The 19,119-nt window shown below is 38.4% G+C and overlaps 1 protein-coding gene across 1 annotated transcript; it reads right to left on the bottom strand.

Moving 5' to 3' along the window:
• Positions 1-9,214: 9,214 nt before the first annotated feature.
• Positions 9,215-16,859, bottom strand: il21r.1 (interleukin 21 receptor, tandem duplicate 1). The gene is made up of 8 exons (XM_085365937.1): positions 16,799-16,859; positions 16,432-16,543; positions 15,121-15,296; positions 14,561-14,697; positions 14,260-14,446; positions 14,011-14,086; positions 12,624-12,717; positions 9,215-9,922 (listed from the first exon to the last, which is right to left on the bottom strand). Exons 1-8 carry the CDS (start codon positions 16,857-16,859, stop codon positions 9,215-9,217), a joined length of 1,551 nt encoding a protein of 516 aa, XP_085222063.1.
• Positions 16,860-19,119: the final 2,260 nt, after the last annotated feature.

The following is a 19,119-nucleotide window of genomic DNA, read 5'->3' as shown; positions in this document are numbered from 1 at the left end:
TTGAATTTTGCATTACAATGTATCTATTTCTTCAGTATTATGAAATTTGTACCATTTCATCTATATTACAATTGATTAGAATTTATCTTTTCGTAAACTACACTTGTCATAGGAAAATAACAAATAAAATGCATCAAGTTTATAACTTTTCATAATGAATAAATTCACCAGCTGACATGAGTTCAGTGATATTTTAGTAAATGTGCCATTACCTCAGCTCTGTGGTGCCACTGATGTCTCAGACGGTGAATGAGACATAGAGCTGAGGTTTAAACTTATCAATCACATCACAGGAAGTCTTTTTTTTTTTACGTCATTGGGTTTTTTTCCCCCTCTTGCCTTCTTGGTTTGGGCACGTGCTTTTGATTTAGTTTCATTGTACTAATAAAACTGTTCAGTCTCTGAAGATTATCCGGTTCTTTAAAGTTTTTTTTTCCGTGATACAAAACCTAAAGAGACATTGTTTTATGTCACTTAGGGTTGCATTTTTATTCGCTTTAGTGCACGTGCAAGTTTCTTTTTTTAAAAATCAACTTTGTCAAAAAAGAAAAAAAAGATAATTATTCTTCCTAAATGTATTTACTTTTTGGTGGTTTGATGGTCTTCCATAATGTAGTGCAACAAGTTTACAATTTATGCTTGTTTAAGGTTTCAAATATTGAGCCAAACAAGTAATTTCTGTGTGCTGTAGGTTACAGAATAAGGAACTCCAATGCAGGAAAAAAAAGCTTTTTATTAAGCTGAAGGATGAGTCCAAGGTCCAAAAACAAAATAAAACAAGTCAAACACTTCAGCAAAATATAGAGAGCAAACCAGAAAAGATACACAGAACCAACAGGATAAAACAATGGACGGTGTACACACAAACGGTGATTAAGGAACGGGCACAGACCTCCAGTAAAACTCTGAACAAAGCACAAGAGGAAAGTAGTTATCAGAAAATAAACAAGAAAATAACAGCTTAGATAAATGAAACAAGGAATGAAACATGAATGAACCACATCAGAGGGGAAGCAGGAAGATGAGACAGAGAGAACACTGAGGGAAACCATGAGGGAGCTATAACATACTCAAAGACTCCAAAATAGGGCTGGTGCAGTAAAGTAATGGGCATCCAAAGCTCAACAATTACAAACCCATAAATGGGAACTAAAAAACCCAACAAGAATTAATGCTTCATGTTAGAATGATAATTAAGCACTAGAACAAGTGAAGATCCTGGACACAGCTCTGAACACAAATACCAATCTGAGAACTACTGCACTGGTTTGCTTGTGACTTTTGCTGGGTTTCTCACACTTCAGTGAAGCTACCAACCACAAGTTGATAGAGATAGGCTCGAGAGGATGGCTGTCTCTGAACGTTTTTCCTTATCAAGATTTAAATCTCATTTGGTGTGGAAAAAGTTTTGAACAACACAGCTGTTTGCAAAAACTGTAAAAACAAGCTTGGCGGGGACTTTAGATTTAGATTCTTTTTTATTCTTATTACAAGGTCCTTTAAATGTAGCCTGGGAAATGCTTAGCCACACAGGACACAATTACTGGGGTTCTTAATGTGCAGTTTTTATTGCCAATGGCAACTGAATAAACAAAAATGTCCTTTGACCTTCACTTTTGTGAAACGGCAGCCATATGGACTTGTACTGAACATCAACAGTATGAGAGGTAACGTGGCAAAGTAACAGGATAAACGATAAATAAAAAGATGCGCCAGTGCGAGGAATAAGGGAAATGAAATAAAATACAAACACAAAAATACGGCAGTGGCCTCTCTCTGTGCAGAACAAATTACAAAGAGCTAAATCACACAAGGCTCCTTTAAAAAATGTGGAAGTGTTACATACATTTTCTATAAACACTTATATTCCACATCAATCTCAGTTTACTTGCAATACCGGAACACACAGATGACCTCGCCAGAAAATGGCTGCTCCGCGCTGCACATACAGGTCCTTTGTATCATCCATTTCAGAAATACATCATCTTGTTAAAATACTGACGTTTTACTACTGCACTGCAATTATACCAATATGTTTCAATGAGTTATGTGCATATTTAACAACAATTCAACAATTAAACTCAACATTCCCGTTTCACAACCACAAATAAAAGTAAACAGGAAGTCCCAAGATGCATTTCTTGTTAAGTTTTCTTGGGAATACTTATCTGGCACTATCTGGTGTAGAGAGGAGAAGTTAGAAAACAAAAATTGCATTCCCCAAAAATTAGATTCTAGCTGTCAAGCACATAAAATGGATCACACTTCCCCACAGCTAAAGAAGCTGCACTAAGCAACTGTAGGAAATTATTCAAAAGCTCTTTTAACTGTCTATAAAGTTTAAATACACTTGCTCCTCTCTACATTAGACACTTTATTTTATTTATTATATAATCCTGACAGATGACTGAGATCCTCCACTGGTTTCCCTTTAATTTCTTATTATTTCTAGACTTGGATGTTCACTTTACAAAGAGCAGGTTTTCATTTGTTGAACAATTCACAAACCAGGAATGAGAACTAGACATGGAGAGGAAACTGATAGACATCAGATTGTGAGAAAAGACACATTCACAGTAAACAGACATCGCTCAGTACATGTAAAAAAAAACTTTGCTTTGTTTGCATGTTTGCAAATGCATGCAGATGAGCCACAGAAAATCAAAACACTAGACTAGAATCAAAGGTCAAGCGTCATACCAAAGCTATCAACATCACTGTTTGAAGGCACTCCATCACTGAAATACCTAAGTATCACTTTCAGATAGGTCATCGAGAGAGGTGGGACAGAGAGTGGCTGAAGCCCTGTAGCTTTCCTCTCCCTGCATCTAAGAGTCTAAAACAACATCCAGACTTTCATGTTTGAAATGATACCAGATGCTAAAAACGACCTCGACCATATTTGTTAATAGTAAATCATCTTTATTCTTAATCAAATATATAATCAAAATGTAAGTTTGGCCAATATGTAAAATGCGAAAATCACTGTTCTAATGTCTTAATCTTGTGTGTGGACAGGATCCAGCTGTGACCTTGGTAGATTTGTGTGTGTCTGCAGGAATGTGAAAATATAAGAACTTTGTCGCCAAACTGTCATTATACATGATTTTGAATAAGAGAAATGGTATTAAGTGTTGTAATGATAATACATAATCCTAATTCATATGTGACTGATAGTTACTGACTTGACGAATTATGTTAAGTATAACATGGAAAAGAGTAAAACGTAATGACGTAATATCAATGAAGCAACCTTTGCCTTAGTTAGAAGTGAAAGGTCGAAGATGGAGGTGATGATAGAGTGTGGCTGGATATCAGGTGACATCGGTGACCGTCAAGATAGGAAAGAGAGATGGGGAGGCAAATGGGCATTTGCTGTGCTTTTTCATCTAGTTCTTGCGATGAGCAGAAGACATCATCTGAAGATTCAGTCCCTGAGGTCCGTAGTTAGAAATGGTAGTGCCAACAGGTAGTGCCAGAGGAGCCACCACCACCCAACCATAGTGGACCTACAAGTTGGTTTTATTATTTTTGACTTTTTCTCTGCTCATTTTTACCATAGGGGCAGGGTAGGTAACAGGGTAGTTAGTACTGGGTGAATCCCCTCACCCATCCTTAGGCTCCATCTAAACTCTGTGTTGCCATAATATTCATAGAATCAGAATAGGACTTTTTAATTAGAGCGCTGAACCAGACTTCCTGTAATGTTAAGTGAATTCAGCTTCATTGTAAATGTGTTGGAACAGAAAATCTGGACCTACAGTGGAAGAAAACAAAAAGTGGATATTTTTGACTTTTTCTCCTCAGTTCTGAACGAGAGCGTTGATGTCGCTGACAATGGACAGTTGCATTAATATTGATGGTTACACCCTAGTGCAATAAATAATAATAATAATAATAATGGATTGGATTTATATAGCGCTTTTCAAGGCACCCAAAGCGCTTTACAATGCCACTATTCATTCACTCTCACATTCACACACTGGTGGAGGCAGCTACAGTTGTAGGCACAGCTGCCCTGGGGCAGACTGACAGAAGCGAGGCTGCCATATCGCGCCATCGGCCCCTCTGGCCAACAACAAATAAAGGGGATGTATGTATCACAAGACACAATAAGATGGACACAAGTCTTTTTGTAGAGGTTATTCAAGCCGTGGCATTTGTTAGGGTTGAAAGGACAACTGTAATCTCCATATTTTTACTTTCTTTCCTCAAAATAGCCTCCCCTCTTTTCTCTGAAAACACCATTTCATGTTTAACTTTAAAATTTCAAAAGGGACAACATTTTTTTCTTAATGTGGCACTAATAATTAGTCACACTTTCCCAGTTTTTCCTTCCTGATTTTCTTTCAGAAAAAGGTTCATGAATCAGAATGTGAAGTCAGCTCTCTTATAGCAGCTGTTTATTGATGGTTGTTAACAATTTCTTCTTGCCTTCTTTGCCTTGCTGTTAATTCATTATGTTATAAAAGGTAAATAATATTTATTGAAAAGTCAGAAATGTTCATAATAAACAGAAGTAACAGTGTGAATGCAGCTAAATGTAAAAATTAAGATACTGTGAGCACATTCTTTAAAAAAAAACAAAAGAAAACCTCCAGGGTAAAGTTTGAACAACTTTTAAATGCATTTTTAAAAATATCAGTAGTTCACATATTTTTCCAGGTGTTTGATAAAGAAAACACGTGCAATTACGGCAATGATAATTCAGAATCTTTATTGGTTTTATTATCCTTCACTCACTTGTGGCCTCAGGTGAAAGTTTAATTCAATTCAATTCAATTTTATTTATACAGCACCAACTCACAACAGTCACCTCAAGGGGCTGTGTATTGTAATAATACATACAGAGAAAAACCCAACAATCATGAGACCACCTCTGAGCAAGCACTTTAGCGACAGTGGGAAGGAAACTGAAACAGGAAGAAACATCAGGCAGAACCAGGCTCAGGGAGGGGCCATATGCTGCGACCGGTTGGGGTGAGAGAAGGAAGACGTGCTGTGGAAGAGAGCCAGAGATTATGTTTAAAGGATGTAATGTGTCAAATTAATCATGAAGACTAAACTGAGATGTTTTGATGCAGTTAACCTATCCCCACTTGTGGATTCCAGGTCCAAAAGTCCTGTTGAAGCAACTATTAGACTGACTATGGTCACACATGTTTTCTCCTTTCCCTCACTTACTTCACTTTTAATGTCCATCACTCATTCTGATTTGATAAATGCACAGAGAAAATCCTGAATGCAATTTGAACACACAGAAGAGTGTGCACCATTAGATGGTGAATTCACAATTGTTGCTTCATTACCTGCTCGGCTTACCTTTTGCTAAAGGTGGTGTCTCTTGTACTCACTTTACCAAACATTACTCTCATATATAATTGCTGTAACATATAAGTACGACATGCTCATACTCAGAAATACACTTTTTGAAGTCGGCTCCAGTAAATGATCACGTCTGACACTGTGGTCAGCAGCACAGGAGCACCACAGGGAACTGTGCTGTCCCCTCTTCTCTTCACCCTGTACACCTCTGACTTCTGCTACAACTCTGAATTATGCCATATTCAGAAGTTTGCAGATGACACGGCCATCATGGGGTGTATCTGGGATGATCAGGAAGAGGAGTACAGAAGTCTGGTGAGGAACTTTGTCGCATGGAGTCACACAAACCACCTGCAACTCAACACCTCAAAGACTAAGGAACTGGTTGTGGACTTCGGGAGGTCCAGAGAAGGTCCACTGCCGGTTCAGATAGAGGGGGAGGAGGTGGAGGTGGTCAACAAGTACAAGTACCTCGGGCTGTGGGTGGACAATAAACTGGACTGGTCATGCAACACAGAGCACCTGTATAAAAAAGCCCAAAGCCGACTGTACTTCCTCAGGAGGCTGAGGTCTTTTAACATCTGCAGGAAGCTCCTGAGGATGTTTTACCAGTCGGTGGTTGCTGGAGTACTTTTCTATGCTGTGGTGTGCTGGGGGAGCAGCACAGCAAAGAGGGACTCATGCAGGCTGGAGAAACTGATCAGGAAGGCTAGCTCTGTGGTCGGCATGAAGCTGGACACTCTGGTGACAGTGGCAGAGAAAAGGACATTAAAGAAACTGATGGACATTATGAACAATGCTGGGCATCCTCTGCACATGGCCATAAACAATCAGAAGAGTCTGTTCAGTGACAGGTTGCTTCTCCCCAAGACAAGAACTAACAGACTTAAAAACTCCTTTGTCCCACACGCCATCAGACTGTTTAACTCCTCTCTGGAGGGGAGAGGGAGGGGAGACAGGAGGACAAAGGAGGGGGGAACAACTAAGCTGTAGTGCCTCTTCACCTCACTGTACAATACCTTGTGCAATACTTTTGTAAATAGTCAACAGTGCAATAGACTCAATACTTGAAATGTGCAATTCACTTGTATTTTTTTTTTTATTCCTATTTATTCTATTTATCCCCTTCGTATATTTTATTTATATTTGTCTCTGTATTTATATGTGTGTGTGTGTGTGTGTGTGTGTGTATATATATATATATATATATATATATATATATATAACAATTCTGTAACTGTAACTTCGGTCGTTGCTGTGCTTTTTTGGAAGTCGAATTTCCCAGAGGAACCCACCCGAGGGATTAATAAAGTTCTATCTTATCTTATCTTATCTCTTATAATACCAGTGCTTGCTTTGCTAGTCCACCCCTCACAAATCTAAAAAACTGGTTATGTTTTGATTCTGAAACTATTATGATATACATGATGTTGATGCTCAGTGTCGGTTACAGAAATAATCGTGCTGAACAGAAACAAGATTTTGGCTTCAGATTGTGATACTTGGAGTGGGTGTAAATTTGGTTGCACTGTTTTTCTTTTAAACAGAGTGTTTCTCAGCCCTGAAAAGTCTCCTGTACTTATCAAGAGTTGTTTTAAAAATTTGACCCATTCACATGTACTTTCAGAACCTGTAACTCAAAATATTTAGTGTGGAGGTAAATGTTTACATGGGTACACTCAATAAAGCTATTGTACAAAAACATTAAATAAAAATCAGCTGACTTGTAAAGGTTTTTCATGGGATGACCAACACAAAACTCTGTGTATAAAGTATTATTTTAGTTTTCAAGCCTATTAACTGCATTCGAATATCATCGAGCAAATAGTAGATATGTAAATGGATCAACTGACCCTGAACCATCCCAAAGTTACGCTTCTCAGTTACTGGGGACCATGATGCACCAAGCCTTACTCCACTCATGCCTACTTCCCTCTCGAGTGGCAAGGTGGTAGAAAATGTTGTACCACTGCTACACAGAAAGACCCCAGCCGGGGTCAAACCAGGAGCCTTCTCACCTTGACTTGCAGTCCACTGGGGTGGTTGTAGCTCGGGAGCTCTCTTTGGCTGGTGGTTCAACCCCTGGCTCCCCCAAGTCTGTATGCCAAATATCCTTGGGCAAGTCACTAACCTAAGCAATCCTAAGTTGCTCTCTGATGAATGCGTGTGAATGTGGCATGTGTTATAAAGTGCTTTGAGTGCTCTGGGAGAGTAGAAAAGAGCTAAATAAGAATCTGTCCATTTACCATTCCAAATATTGAGTGGTCAATAAGAACAGAAAAGAGCTATATGACTGCAAGTACCTTACATCTGTAGCCCCATTATATGCAACTATTGCATGCCAGTAGCATTTGTATAATCTCACTCTCTAGTTTTAAGTTGTTTTTCTTTCTGGCTGGCCCTTTCTGGCCTGGTGCTGCTGGAGATGCTGTCAATAAAAAGGAGTTCTTATTTCACAAAGTCTCTAATTGATGCTCATAGGGGACCTTCTGATGGTTGGGGCTTGTTCTCTAATATTGCAGGGTCTTTATGTCACAGTAAAAAGCGCCTCAAGGCTATCACTGATAGAATGTGAAAATTATATGGATGCTAAAAGATGACATGCTAAAGCAATATTGTGATCGCAGCATAATTCATCTTTAAATATCCTTTCTAACTTATTTGATTCCGTCTTGATCAGTTAAAAGTTACACAATGTCACAGTGATTTGCAAACCATGAATTTGCACTATTAATCAACTTTATCTAGATATTTACTTTAACCCAATACATTTTTGCAGAAGATACTAAAAAAATTTAGTAACATGTATTACAAATTTTTTCAGACTTATGTCTGAGAAAATTTGCACTTTCATGCTTAAACTTTGTATGATGCAAAATTGACACAATATTAAATTTTGAGGTGCAATGACATCTCCGTAACAATGCAAAAACATTTACCATAGAACATCTCATCTATTATTCATTGATTGTGTTGACACTTTTATTTTACTGATCAATGTTTTAAACTGTTTTAAATATGGATGAAGTTACATTTAACACTTTCAAGTGAAACACAATGTCTGAAGAAAGAAGACACACAAGCAGACTCTTTACAACAGGAGATGAAGTTTTTCTGACGCATTTGTCTCCTTCCTGCTGATGAATGAGATGAAGACCAGTGAAATAATCATCCTCAGATAACATTTTGCTCCAAATTTGCACTTTTGTCTGACATTGCACAAAGCATGACTTTCAGTGGTTTCTGCCAAAATGCATTTGCAAGGAAAACAGACATTATCAATATCTTGATAAGGCAGCATGCATGCTAACAAACCATGCTTTGATAGTAACAAACTAACAAAGCATGCATGACCATGAGAAAATAATTGGATTTCAAAAAATGTTCAGGCAATCTAAATCAAAGCAGAATTTTGATTGAGGATTTGTTAAATTCTGTTGAGTCAGCATGGAACTAATCAGACTTTTGCAGCATTTTATTATTAAATTAAATCAACACTTATAAGTATGTATGTAAATGAATTTGCATTTCACAGAATCACTGTATTTTTATTAAATATTATTTATTTCATTTATTTTTATCTACTGATATTTTCAGGCATAGAGTCTCTTTCTCTCTCTCTCCTCTCCCTTGGAGCTGTTCTTTTAAAATAACGGAACAAGACTATAGTGCAAGAAAAAAAACATTCAACTATAAAAAATACACAACATTACAGCATGACCACTCAACTAGGTTCTTTTTCTAATTCAAATATCATCAACAAATCCAAGTCTTAAATAAACGTGTGCCCCACAGCCCAACAATCTGAAACGGTAGCAGTCAGTCGACTTTGAATCATTGTGATTCATGGAGTTCATTCTCCAGGTGGCTTGAGTCTTCTTGAATAGTGCTACATTATCATCCACTGCTTAACATAATTTGAATTTGAGTTCGTGTGCTGATGAAATAAATCAGAGTTGATCTGATCTGCTGTATTTGAGTCTGATGCTCCGGGGCTGCCACACTCCCCAAAACCACTATCAATTGTGTCCAGGTCCACATGAGGGTAGCCATCTTCTGACTGCTCAAACGAGTCAAGGGATACCCTCTCTGGTTCATTAAACTGATCATGAGGCTGGAAGTTTAGGTTTTCCACTAGTAGGTCATTGGATATGCGGTTTTCATGCTGTGGTAATACCCCACTTTGTCTGTTCATCCTGGACATGTGAGGCTCCTCTAAAGCATAGCTGGCATGCTCTCTGTTGTCTTCCTCAAAGGAACCCAAGCTTGCTCCATCTTGGTAACTTCTGAGGGAGCTCTGTGATGTAACTTCCTCATCAAAATCTTCTCCAGATAAGGTTACAGTATGGATGGAGATGTGTCCAGTGGAGTGGCTGTTGCCCTGTGAACTGTCACCGTCTGGAAAGTGCAGCAGCATGTTGCTGTGAGGCTGCAGCATGTGGTGGATGTCGCCACCTTGATTCGTCTCGTTGTCCTCATTGTCTCGCTGCTTCTCGTCGCTCCAGTGAAGTATGTCATGCTGCTTCTCACTCATCATCTGAACATTTGGACTGATCCTCAGGTAATCATATTCACTGAATACAGGCTTCACCCATTCCTGTAAGAGAAAAAAAAAGGGGGAAACATCAAAATGCTGGACTAAAGAAATGCTAAAAAAGTGTCAGCTGAATGTTTAAGAGTGTGCTTTGTCATCTTCTCAAGGAAACAGTGTGCACCAAATGATTTGCATGAGAATTAAAAGTCTTTCTCTCTTTCCTAACAGTGTCATTCACTGGCTGCAGTGTGAGTGCCTGCCAAGCATGCTGCTACCCTTCTGCACATCCAAAAGGTCGTGCAGAAGCTGCTTTACAACCCACTACATCCACTTTTCCACTCAGGAAGTGTTTGCATTTGAATATCATATCTATTATCATTGCTCTAATGTGTGGGGGTCTTGCCGTTTCTCTCCCCACCTCCAGCTTTCAGTGTATGTATGTGGAAGGATGGGGAGGTCCCAGAGGAGAGCAAAGCTGCCAGACTGCTGGCGGAAATATCAGTTCATTTGACTTTTGTGGTAGATAATGGATTTCAGTATTTTCACTGTTACCATGTTTTACCAAAGAACTAATACTTAATTAAAAATCACCTTTTAAAAAAGCAAAACAAGTTCGCTTTAATGTTGAGAACCTTGTCCTTATCTTAGGTTCTTTTGCAAGTGTGGTTGAGACATCCGGACAAGTACCTAAGTGTCTGGGGCTTTCACAGGATCAAAAGATTTAACTGTTAGTGCCAGGACCAGAAATGTTAAAATGGTACAGGTCCTGAAATTTTTTGTTCCTACTAATACAAATACAGTTTGAAAATATCTGACATTTTAGCCATTAGAAATCATTATTTTTTTAGCAAACTAGACAAACAGGAATTAAGCTGTGACTAGTCGCATGTGGAAAGACTGCAGGAGTAGCTCAAAAGGAGCATATATGTCCTATCCTCTAAGAAAATATTAGTGATTCTTACTTTAATGCACTACTAAAGTATATCTCTTTCTTAAAATGCACATTCCTTTACAGCAACCCATATGTGGCAATGAGGTGTAAACTTTCTGCAATTACCACTGGCTTGCAGCAAGCTGATGGCCAGATAAGCATGAATCAGTTTCTCAAAGCATAGGCCACCACATCCTGGAAAAAAAGCTCTTCAGCACAACAATGTTTTTAAAATCGCTGAGAGAAAGGAAGCACTCTGCACCACAAGGGTGAAAGACACTGCAAACAAACTACAACCATATCTGAGAGAAAGACGTAATACAGAGTCAAAAAAAAGAAGGACGGAAAGAAAGGAAAAAGACTACACTGTCTTTAAAATCAAAGATTGTTTTTAAGAACTTAAAGTGGGTAAGTGGCGGTGGAGTGGGTTACCCAACAATTAGAAGGGAAGCAGTGCAAAGCCCCACTCCTCAAATGTTCCTTGAGCAAAATAATCAACTCTGTTTGGTGCTTAAAGCACCCTAGGCATTCTTTATGAAAGCGTGTGGGAATAGGTGAATGTGGTTTGCAGTAAAGTGTGTTTTAAGCCCCCCCGAAAAAGGTTCAATTACCAATAACAATACTGCCACCTTCTGATAAGAACTGGTGCCAAATAAAGAGTTACAGTGGGACAGTATGCAGTCAACATTGACTCTGTTTCCAAAACAAAAGTAACTGTAAAAATGGGTTTAAATCAGTAACTTAAAAGTTGTAATTTTAAACTACTATATCTTGTATGTTATCAGCTACATTCCTCAAAGTTAAATAAAAGAATTACTGTTTATCAAACCAAGTAAGAATAATCTCCTCTTGCCTGATGTTGTTTCTGACATTTGCTGCAGCAGCGCACTCTACTGAACAATGTGTGCAACTGCATTCATGGCCAAAGCTAATAAATTCAACTTGTTGCTCGTACTCGGGTGAAATTCATCAACTAGAGTGAGAACTGAGGCGGAGGTGTGGGTTTTTTTTGGTCTGTCACCAAGATTGCTGCGGGGCTAATTTTATACTTTCTGGGGATGTGGAACATTTGCAATGGAAGAACCGTTCTGCGGTAAAAGGTCTATTTTAAAGGTATGTTTAAATTATACTAGCAGGTTCTTTCAATGTGCTCTACACTCCTTTATAAGCGAGATGTGGTGAAGCTGCTGTACTGGATTGTTTTTATTCTAAAGAAGCAGCAAATGAGAAGCAAAAGCAGACATGATAAGGTGCTTTATGTAAGAGACATTTTAACCCAGCTATTTAGAAATACAGTGCAGACTCTATCCGCTTGGATTTGAAATGAGTTAACATAAAGAAAAGGGAGAAATAACGATCAACATTTCCCTAAGCTTAGAAAGAAAAATAGCATAAATCACATTAGGGTAAATACACAGGGTAATAGAAGATGAAGCGATTCATAAAGAAACAGCAAAACTATTTCAAAAGTGCAAACCACAACCTTTTCACTTGTGTGCCTTTCAGGTGAAGAGCAGGCTGTTTTTAGTCTAATACTATGTCAAATCAAAGATCAAAATAGATTCACCGGTGGTATTTTCCACTGGGGTGGAACAGGTTTGACTTTTATACACAAATATCAACCCACAAGATTTCATACTGATATCTGAAAAGGTTCTTGAAGCCCCTACACACTGACTCATTCACATCACGGAGTCCCTTAGTGTGAAGTCTGGGGAAAGTCCCACAAAACAGGGTCCAGATGTGCAGAAAGTCCCCCCTGTGGCAGCACCTGCTGGCTTAATTTGGAAATTACACAAAAACGCAATGAGTGACCTTGTTTTGCTGTCTTACCTTGAAGTTCCCTTCGTAGTTGTGATACAGGGGTTTGAAAAACTCATCTGGCCTCGGGATGTACGTAATCACCTGAAGTTTTCTCTGCCAATACCTGAGACAAATGTGAAATGATTTTAAAACCAAACAACAGGCAGAGAAGGGAAAATGACATTTATAGCTCAGTGTCACGTCTTATGGAGGTGATTTTCGTTTTCAGTACGTGAGCTGAGCAGTTATGAAGCTGTGGTCAAAGGCAACAGCTACAAACTAGAAATGCTGATAACACAACAGATGTCATGTGAAAGACTGTACAGAGTTAAGCAGAATTCATTAGTCACATCTTGCTATTTGACTATTTGTTATCTATAAGACAAAATGATAAGTTTATTAGTAGTAGAGAAAATTTTCCTTTCTATGAAATGAACACTTGAAAGTTGTTAACCGCGCTGCGACATGACCCGACTAATCCTTGTCTGGATTTAGATTTATTCTTTGAAAGGATTCTTTACCGCCGTAAGACGAGGAAAACTTTGACGCACGTTTCAGCGTTGTTTGTTGCCTAAACTGAGATGATTCTCTGGGCTGGAATGATAACAAAGGACTTTTTTTATTATAGAGCTCTCTGCAATAATTATGACATGTGACACATGTCGTGTCACTTGGAGCATTTTTCGGTATAAAACAAGCCACAGGTTTAAAATAAACAAAGCTGAATCCAACAGTTTGTCCCTGAAACAGTTTCTACTAAAACTGATCGTTCAAGGTTTATCAGTGTAGAATCACTTTCAGCTGTGGCTAACACTGTGCCAGTGGCTAACACTGTGTTAGCCACTGGCACAGTGTTAGCCATTCATCTGTACCCGAGAGAGATGCGTTAGAATAATTTCAAAAACCCAATATCAAAAGGTGTGATCACTCCACTGAGAAGAACATTTCATCATCATTATTTGAAACAGGTAAGAAAGAGAAAGCAAAAAAAACAAACAGAACAAATGTAAGCACAGAGTTCATGTGCTTTTGTGAACTTGTGTAGGTTTCTTGTAACCGTGTGCACTTGATAAGCGAGGTGTTCTCGGTTCTCTGACACTGATGCTCTGCATAACTTCCTATGTCTGCTAGCCTTTTCAGTGCAAGAGCTGCACACGTACATGCTGCAGTGGTTTTTCTATATGTGGGAGGTGATGCCAGGAAAATGCAGATTAAAGCTTTGTTAATCATTTACTGGAAGCGTTACTGTTGACCTCCAGTATTAAATTGTTTCAACTCTGCTGAGTTATTTCTTTTTTGTGCAATTAATGAAGTTTCAGCGGAAATCTGACAATGCAAACGATTACGTTTTTAATCGTGATTGTTTGCTGGGGTTTAAAAAAGAAAAGACAAACAAAACAGTGTTTCAAATACTTACGTTTTCTGTGAATAACACAGACACAGGCAAAAAAAGAAGACCATAATGATGGGCAGGAAGATGTGCCACCAAGTACCTGGAAAGAAGGCATTTAAAATTTTTAGTCTTAGACAAACAAATGACACCCTTCCTGTTACTGAAGTGTATGCACGAAGACACATGCAGAACGTAAACGCATAAAACACTTTCAAATAAATTCGGATAAGTTTTCACCTTCAATATTGATGCTACTTTGAACATTAAGGCTACCTTTGACATTTAACGCCTCTGTTTTCCAGTTTGTAGTGGAACTCCATTCACTCCATGGACCCTGAAGGACATATGTAGGACAAAATGTGGCTTGAACATCCACAGTATAATTGGTATGTGGTTGTAGTTCATTGTGGTTTATCAGAATTTGCATTTCTGACACTCTTTCCTTGGAGAAAACTGGATCCTGTTAGGAACAAAATAAAAAAACATCAGAATTTTGTGAGAATTTTTGAGAAATTTCACAGTAATGTTTTTTTCAATCTCACGTCCAAGTTATTGGTTTTTATATTGCTATTACCTTCAACAAGTTTTCGCTCGTTCTTATGCGGACTCTGTATCTGAGGCGGTCGGCGGCAGCGCTGTCATGGCTCCAGGTTATGTTGTAGAATTCCGCTGCGTTTTCAACTTGAACGTTTAAAGGAGGCTTAAGTTTCACTGTGAAAACAAAGCCCCAGGGGAATATTATGAAAATGTGTGCATGCCCAGAAATGGCAGCTGAACATTATTTTTAGCTTTTGTTTTAATTTCGAGTATAAAACAGACAGGTGGGCATTCACCGGCAAACAACAATTCGGGTAAATTGGGAAAGTTGCCAGAATGATTCTTGTAACTTCTGGATTTTCTGAACTCTCAATCTGTGTTGAAAATTGTTTAATGTATGGAGGGTGATCAATAACCAAAATAGGGAACATATTTAACATGCCTTAATTTGTCTTTAACACACATTTTGATGCGACTGAAATGTCACTGGAGGACCAACAGGCTGTTTTCTGTAACAGTTTTGATGACTTTTTTATGTGTTCAGCAGAGATGACAAATAGTGAAATGTCAGACTGAGGAGTTATCAGTTTTACTTACCCACTTCACTCAGGTTCCAGCTGGATGACTCATTTATGAATGAGCTGCCTTCTTCACTGACTGTCGTGCTGCAGACTGTTCCAACTGATGCAACATCAATAAAGGGCTTATCAATTTGACACCAGGACTGAGGCGGTCGGATAACACAGCTGCCATCAACGTCTTCATCTTCACCCCTAAAAAAACAAAACTGACTGTTTTTAATGGTGTCCTGATGATTTGCAGGTGGTTCAGTCATGCGCTAATATTTCTATAAGCAAAATACACCTGAATAAAAACATAAATATTCATTAGCCCATTAACATTTTTTGAAGCCCACTGTTAAATATTTAAAGTGATTTTTAAAAACCCAAACATTTTTTATTTGTATTATCATATATGAAAAAGAAAAGCATCAACTGATCAACTGAGGAGCGCTAAATATTTAATAAATATAATGAATATGAACTAAAGCGATTAAAACTTCAGTGGTGTTGAAACAGTGTCGCCGCCAGGGAGTGCAGTTTGTCTCTCTGGTACATACACTGTATGCTACATACTGTCTCTTTAATGAGACATAAATCTAAAAATGTTTGTTCGTGCCACCTGTTTTCTGTGACATACAGATAACGATTAAAGGCTTACACTTGTTTTAAACCCATCTTGGGCAATCAGTTCACACGGAGACGGCTGTTCGTGCAAGTGTAAACAACCACCAATAGGCTAAGTAAGGGTTGCTTTGTAGACTAAAAGCTAATGTGTCCTGATGTGTCCCCAACGAGACCCCAACAACAAAATACGTCATCAGTGCAGGACGTGGTGGTCCTTCATTGGCATCTCCTGCACCCTATTGCAAGTCACAAATTGCGATGTCAGTGTCACCAGTTGGAGTGGCCTGTAGGGCTACACACACATTAGATGGGAAAACTTTTTTGCATAATTCTCCCTAAGCAAAGTGTGCAGGGGAGATCCTCAACCTTCTAGTTGAAATGACACCAAAAGTCAGGGAATTTTGGACCCAAATGATATAGACACAAGAAAGTTCTGATGTGTCCACTTGTGGTTGGATTGACCAAGAAATAAAGTCTAAGATAGCCTATTATTGTTGTATTTAATTCACAAACACTGGTATAAATGCAACACTGGTCGATCAGCTCCTCATGCCAACTATGGCAAACAGATGAAAATCAGTTTATGCACTAAAACTGGACGATTTGACAACACATCTATACCATAAAAAAGTTACTGAAGCTGGTAATGCATAAACCAATCAATCATTTCAAACAAGCCTCCACAAAGTGTTTGCATAAATAGCCACACTGCAACTTTTACCTGCAAATGACACTGATGTTAAGGGGATTCATCGGCACAGAGGCTGCGCACGAACAGTTCAACAACTCATCGTAGTCTGTCCAGCAGGTGACATTGCAAAATGATGTAGATGCTAAAAAAAAACATTAACATTTATTAGTTTTCCAGTTTAACAATATTCTTCAAAATCAAAGCATTTCTTTTTTTGCAGTTTTACTCAGTTTTACTCAATTGAAGAAATTAATTTTAATAAAAAATGTAGCCACAAAAACCACGACAAGACAAACCCACAGCGTACAGTCAGCGCATCCGAAATACAATAAATGGATCAATAACTACAGAAATCAATGAAGTAAGAAAACAAAAAGATTACAAAGAGCTTGCTTACCTCCATGAAGGAAAAGAGCGAGGCACCACAGCAAGAAAAAGAACACATGTTGGGGAGCCATGGGGCCACCCGCTGCTAACAGCTGCATTAAACACAGAAGAATTTAGAAAAAGCTGTGGTTGTGTGGCAGAAAAAAAGTGTTTTAAAAAGATATAAATAAATAGCTTTTTTGTAACTGACTTCTAAACTTGGACAAAGTGAGTAAGTGGCTAAAAATGAATATCCGACGAGATGAGCGTCAGGTTTAGCAAGAACACTACACCGTATACTTTTCTTAACAAATTCTAAATCCAAAAATAATCAAATTAATACTGGATGATCATAATCTTGGCATTTTCAGTTTTTCACTGAGAAAAATAAATTATGATCTTACCGTATTCTAATTAAAACTCCAGCAACTTTACCGGTGAGCGAAGCGTCAGAGTCACAGATGCGCTGATGTCTGTGTGAGCACGCCAAGCGGAACAAAGCTGAGGCTGTCGGGCGTCATAGTCACAAGCGTGACTAAGGATGTGGTTTCAGACTCTTTGAGCAGAGTCAGTGTGGTGCTTCCCACCACTATGAATATGCAACAGACAACTAGAGAGAAAACGTCAACAGGAAACTGAAATTATCATCAAGACAATGCTGCCATATTTGTGTCACCTAATTTTAACAAAAAGCAGGACAAAAATAGATTTTTGAAGACCGAGGGGTGAATCCATTTTAGCATATTTAGAACCCCAGAACATTTTATTCTTTTACCGACTGTCGTAAAATGTTTTACTCTTAGAAGAATATCATATAATAATATAACTTTAATAATGCATCATTTGTTCAAAACATGTTTCATTCCTGTAATAATTTTGACACCTTCCAAAAGACCCCATCACACACCTACTTACCACCTAATAACACTTAATTGGGGCTTTTTTAGAAGATTCCAGCAAACTGCAATACGTCTAGCCATATGAGTCATAATGCTGATGCTGAGCCCCTCGGCACTCGCTTTCAGTAATCAAATTAGCTCTAAATATTTGCAGCTCACCCATTTAATAGCAGCTTTCTCGAGTCGCATTCCAGGTGTAAACAGTTTATTATCTTAAATATAAAAGAGCACAGTATCAAGCTTTATATCAGGGGGGTGTAATCAGATTGACATCACCGTGTGGGTGTGCAGACATGTCTATTTAATGTCATTGTATCAATATTAGTCAAATCCAAATGCCATTTTACCACACAATTACACAAAGCCAAGCATCTGCAGTGTCTTTAACTAGGTTAAAAGACAAAAGTGAAAAAAATAACAAAGAGTCAGTGGAACAGAGCAAAGCTTAAAATATCACTTCACCCCATGACTTCTTCTAAAGCCTTCAGACGATAATTCTGATTGCTCCAGTGCCGGACAGGACAGGCAAATAAAATAAAAAAAGAAACATGCAAAAGATGTGCAAGGGAAGTCGTGCATAATACAATAAACAATACGTTTGCACAGTCATATATCTTTCTTTATTACTCTGTCTGAAGAGTCTAAAGGTTAGTAAGGGCTAAAGCCAAATTATTAGCAAAATGGAGCTTTGACAAGCAAACCGAGCATTCACTGAAAGCAGCACTGCTCGTCTTCCTCTTCCTCAAGTGCAACTCTCAAACAAAACACTAACCACCATTTAGCGGTTAGACACCTAAATGTAAATAGGAAAAGAAGTGACGATGGCTCCTGTAATTCCTGTGTGGTTTGTCTGTCTGTCCACATGTTTCTCAGCATGATTAGACAAAATCTACCAAGTTTAATCTTATGAAATCATGCAGCTGAGAAAATGGGAGTGAAAACACCGGGCACAAATTTCCAGCTGATGTGCAGCCCTCTTTGCTAACACACAACACGAATAGTATATTTAGACCTTTTACTTATAAAAATTCAGACACAGGACAATCCTGTTGTGTTTTGCACATAGATCGCTTTCTTTATAAATCTAAAAGACAGTTGATTTGTCTTTGCAGTGGGCCTGCTGGCCTTTTAGATTTCCCAGACCTCTGCATTATAGTGAGAAGTGCTTTACGTTTTTGATACAAGAGAAAATCATCAGTATATAGATGTGCCGGGTAGTATCACATTCATATAACAGCTGTGTTGATCTCTAGGAATCTCCACTTCGTTTGTTGTGTTCTGTGCTTTGTTTTGCAGCAGGTAACTGAGCAGCAATATAAAAGCGTCTTCCTTCCTGCAGTGACAGCCAGCCTTCAGATGTTCACCAGCTTAGCAACAGCACGATTCTGTGTTTTAGACACACTCTGCCATGTGTACGTGTACGCTTTACACCACTGACAAATATGTTTTTACA

Source organism: Diplotaxodon limnothrissa, linkage group LG11, assembly GCF_057381915.1.
Source record: "Diplotaxodon limnothrissa isolate DT_005_m linkage group LG11, D_limnothrissa_male_GT1.1, whole genome shotgun sequence".
NCBI lineage: Eukaryota > Metazoa > Chordata > Actinopteri > Cichliformes > Cichlidae > Diplotaxodon > Diplotaxodon limnothrissa.
Note: the sequence above shows the minus strand (reverse complement) of the source record. Positions and strands in the feature narration are given on the sequence as shown.